At 31.2% G+C, this 4,921-nt stretch overlaps 1 protein-coding gene across 1 annotated transcript; it reads left to right on the top strand.

Annotated features, from left to right (window-relative positions):
- Window positions 1–2,160: 2,160 nt before the first annotated feature.
- On the top strand, window positions 2,161–4,416 carry LOC100803114 (peroxidase 3). The gene is made up of 4 exons (XM_003540269.5): window positions 2,161–2,581; window positions 2,673–2,861; window positions 3,000–3,162; window positions 3,757–4,416. Exons 1-4 carry the CDS (start codon window positions 2,372–2,374, stop codon window positions 4,173–4,175), a joined length of 981 nt encoding a protein of 326 aa, XP_003540317.1. The 5' UTR covers window positions 2,161–2,371; the 3' UTR covers window positions 4,176–4,416.
- The last annotated feature ends 505 nt before the right edge of the window (window positions 4,417–4,921 follow it).

Below are 4,921 nucleotides of genomic sequence, written 5' to 3' on the forward strand. Positions count from 1 at the left end.
TAGGCAATGACAGTTGATGGAACGTGAACTAGATTTTCTCAGCTAGTCAGCCATGTAAGTTTTATGACTATATAAGCTATATTTTTTTATATATATATATATATTCCCTTGGTCCCTGTTAGTGAAGCAAATGCAAGAGAAGCCAGTGAAAAAAAATCATTGTTTAACCTTGTGATCGAGACATGATTTGTTAAAAACAATTTGTGAACCAGTATCTATATCTATATCTATATTCTTAATAAATAATTCGCTGCAAAAGAATTTTTTTAGTGTGCATATCACAATTAATTACTTTTTTTTTTAAAGACGAAGAAGCCATTTTTATGTATAGGCTCTTGAACTAATTTTTTAAAAATTAGAACCCTAAACTAAAAAATAGGTCCCTAGGTTAGTTTATGATAGCTTGAAACTACCACAAAATGATAATTTATACCGATTTAAAAATCTTAGAGACTCAATTAAATTTCTTTTATATAGATTTGGATTGCGCTGCAAAATAGCAGTAGAACTGTTCCATACATTTTTAATTCATGGTCTAATTTAAAAGCATTTTAATTCAAACATACCAATTGCTAAGAGTAAAATTCAATAAAAAGAATCGATTGTATGCAAAATATTGCAAGAAGTTATGAAGGAAATCTCATGTTGCTTAATAAACCGCCTACTCTGCATATAGGCATTCCAACCCATTTTAATAGAAGGGCATGCTCTTTGTTTGCATTCATTAGTGTGTAAAGGATTCAATGCAAACTTTGATGGGAATCAAATGGTTGTTCACTTGCCTTTATTTTTAGAAGTTCAAGCATAAGTTTATTTACTTATGTTTTCTCATACGAATCTCTTGTCTCCAGCTACTGGGAAAGACCCAATTAAAAAATAAAATTTAAAGACCTATTTGAAAATTCTCAAATAGTTCATACCCAAAACTTTAACTTAGATAAAAAAAAAAATCATAGTCAAAATGATAGTGACGATTCTAGTTTTAATTATTTTGATTATTTAGTACGTGCTATGAATTCATTATCAATTCAAATGTGAAGAAAATAATATTGTTTCAAAAGGATATTAATTACTAGATTCGAAAAAAAATATATATTTTTTATAAATACACTACCGAGTAATTTAACCAAGTTTAAATTATAATTCTATTTTTTTCACTGAATAAAATATATTTATATAATTCTAATGCTCTGTTTACTTCAATGGCTAATTGGTTATACCTATATATTCAAGCATTGTTTTAATGAAAGCAAACAAGAAATAACATATATGGCTAGGAAGAATAGAACAAAAACAAATTAGCCACATAAAGTAAGCTCTTACATATTATAAAAACATGCCTATGATATGTCCATAGATTTCAAGGGAGCTAATACCGGAAAGCGTCAAGGATTTTATACTTTACAGCTAAAGTTTCAGTCTCAGAGAAAATGATGACACTGAATCATTGAGCATACACAATGAATTACATCACAAAATCACTTTAGGGATATATGACTCACATTTGTTGTCAAATATCGTTGGCTCAATGTGCGAAGCGATTAAAGTAATGGATTCGCAGTATAGGAGCAGGTAAGTCAATTTTTTATTCTAAAATTCCCCGTTGAGAATTTTTTTATATGTAAAAGATAATATTAGAAAATTTATAATAACTCACATTTAGAGCTCCTGAGATTTCACATTGAGACTATATTATATATTAGAATCACGAGATATTCAACGATTACTTTGTTGATATATATATGTTAAGCCGCCACATTGTTTAAAGTATTTAATTTATATGCATTGTTACTATAAAATATTAATACACAAGGTAAATATTTCTACTACATGTTCACGTAAAAATATTTTATGTAAATTAAACTCTTGTTTAAAATGGTACTAGTACCTATACAAGCAGATTAAATCTATAAAAATATGGTCCAAAGAGGTAGATTTTGTATAGCATCCCATGCTTTGAAGAACGTATATCAACATCCAGTATAGTATCTAGTAAATTACTGACTAAAATCTAGTGACGTGTACTGAAGCTTTCAGAAATTCAACTATTTGGAACTCGCTATATTAATTTGTCCTATTTAAGTGCACAGCAGTCAACTAATCATTTTTTTATTAGAGAGTTAGATACAATTATTGCATGCAAATGGATGATAAAGTAGCATGTAGCATCACCTTATCGCACATGTTAGTTAGCTGCATGGACCATCTCTATGATTTGTCATGTGTCTTGTAGCTCAACTTCAGGACTATATATGACCACTATAGTGGAAACAGCAAAGAGAAATGAAATTGCCTCTTTCAAGAAGCATCTGAGTGCTTATTATTTGTAATATATATAGTCACTCAAGCTTCTAGGATTTGTGCCAGCTACATGAAAATGGGAAGCAACTTCAGGTTTTTGAGTCTTTGCCTCTTGGCATTGATTGCATCATCTCATGCTCAACTTCAGCTTGGTTTTTATGCCAAGAGTTGCCCAAAAGCTGAGCAAATCATTTTGAAATTTGTTCATGAACATATCCACAATGCTCCATCACTAGCAGCTGCATTGATAAGAATGCACTTCCATGACTGTTTTGTAAGGGTATGTGGTTCAAGCCTATACTTACCTTTCATTTTTACTTAACAAGCATACTATGTTAGATTAAGGAGCTAACTAACATGAAGCATTTCAGGGATGTGATGGATCGGTGCTTCTGAACTCAACAACCAATCAGGCTGAAAAGAATGCTCCTCCAAATCTCACAGTTAGAGGCTTTGACTTCATTGACAGAATAAAGAGCCTTGTTGAGGCTGAATGCCCTGGTGTGGTCTCTTGTGCTGATATCCTCACCTTGGCTTCCAGAGATTCAATTGTAGCCACAGTAAGTGCTCAATTTCTATCAAGAAAATCTTAAGAGTATAAGTACAACTTCTGCTTCACCTTTATTATCTTTATACTTTCTTTTTGAGAACAAGAATAACCCATTTGCGGGTTTGTGCCATTACTGACTGATTTTCAGGGTGGACCCTATTGGAAAGTTCCAACAGGTCGAAGGGATGGGGTCATCTCTAACTTGGTGGAAGCCAGAAATAACATTCCTGCTCCATTTGACAACATCACTACGCTACAGACACTCTTTGCCAACCAAGGACTTGATTTGAAGGACTTGGTCCTGCTCTCTGGTATTATTTGAAAGGCTTAAATATGTTTTTAATCTCTCAAATTTAAAATAAGTTTAATTTTGGTCTTCCTAATTTCAAATTGATCTTTTTATTCCATATAATTTGAAGAATGTCTTTTTTAGTGGCTCAACGTAAATGTTCTTAGAGACTTGGCTTATGTAGCTAACAAATTATAAGTTGTTTACATGACAAAAGATTAATTTTATATTTGGAGGAAAAAAACAAATTCATTTTGATTTTGCATTTTGAGCAGAGGGACTAAAACACACTCTTTTTTTTCAAGTTATATGGACAAAAGATTAATTTTATATTTGGAGGAAAAAAACAAATTTATCGAAATAACTAAAAACATATTTAAGCTTGATTGAAAATACACCTAAATATTTAGAGTTTGAAGTGGATAATTTTGTTTTTAAGGAATTTGTTAATTATCTTTCAAAACTTTAGAATGCTGTTTAGATAAAGATAAAAATAAGTGTCTTGTTCCTATCATTCATGCTTGCCTATTTGCTTTTAAGGTTAGAACGTTGTTAGTATTTGAATTTTGTGTCTTGTTCTTGTGCTTGTAATCACCAAGAGTTCAAATTGTTTCAGGTGCTCACACAATTGGTATCGCTCATTGCTCATCATTGTCAAACCGCTTGTTCAATTTCACTGGCAAGGGTGATCAAGACCCATCATTAGACAGTGAATATGCTGCAAATCTGAAAACCTTCAAGTGCAAGGACCTCAATAAGTTGAACACCACCAAAATTGAGATGGACCCTGGAAGTCGCAAGACATTTGATCTTAGCTACTATAGTCACGTTATTAAGAGAAGGGGTCTATTTGAGTCAGATGCTGCATTGTTGACTAATTCAGTTACAAAGGCTCAAATCATTGAATTGCTTGAAGGGTCAGTTGAAAAATTCTTTGCTGAGTTTGCAACCTCCATAGAGAAAATGGGAAGAATTAAGGTGAAGACAGGGACAGAGGGAGAGATCAGAAAGCATTGTGCATTTGTTAATAGCTAAGAATCTTGTCTTGTTCATGGATGAATCTTGTATCATTTATTTTTTGGGTTTGGTTATTTATGCGATGCCATGTTTTTTGAATAGTTATGCTATGCCATGTGGTGTCTGGCTGCATATGAGTGATCCCATATGGTATGGTTGTAGTATGTGTGTTGGAATAAGTGGGATCCATTGTAATTCTTATTTTCAACTTCGTTGGTAGATCATGCTCTTGCAATAAGAAGCAGAATTTCTTGTGCTACCCACAACAGAGTTGATGTATGTTTAGTCTTTTATTTTTATTTTTTTTGTATTGATGTACTTTTTCATTGTTATTCTCAATTCAATGCATTTTTTTGTTTAATTGAAGCTGAATGCTTATTTATTTATGTATTTTAAACTATTTAAACTATACAAACAGAGAATAATGAAGTATCCAAGGCAAAAGCAACCCAATCCAAATAGAAATTTTACTTGGTTATTGATTAGTTGATTATCGATCAACAACATTGATATTTGGTGAATGTACTATTATGTTTTTTTCTTCTAAGAAAAAAGACTGCTTAATTGAACAATAATTAAAGCATTAACTAATTCTAATGTGACTAGATGTAGGTCAAGTATAAAATTTAAGATAGAGGAAAAGGATGCATGAATACTACTTTTATATTAATAAAATTAAATCTTGTTATAAATTTAAATTTCTATTTTTAAATGTGGGTACATTTTTATTATATTTTTTTATATTATATGACTTTATCATTATT

Source organism: Glycine max, chromosome 12 (assembly GCF_000004515.6).
Source record: "Glycine max cultivar Williams 82 chromosome 12, Glycine_max_v4.0, whole genome shotgun sequence".
NCBI lineage: Eukaryota > Viridiplantae > Streptophyta > Magnoliopsida > Fabales > Fabaceae > Glycine > Glycine max.

Excerpts from the sequence above, each read along its gene's own strand:
- LOC100803114 (XM_003540269.5), top strand. The coding sequence starts at position 2,372 with ATGAAAATGGGAAGCAACTTCAGGTTTTTGAGTCTTTGCCTCTTGGCA. Across the intron at positions 2,582-2,672 it reads TCCATGACTGTTTTGTAAGG|GGATGTGATGGATCGGTGCT; the intron begins GTATGTGGTTCA and ends GAAGCATTTCAG. Across the intron at positions 3,163-3,756 it reads GGACTTGGTCCTGCTCTCTG|GTGCTCACACAATTGGTATC; the intron begins GTATTATTTGAA and ends AAATTGTTTCAG.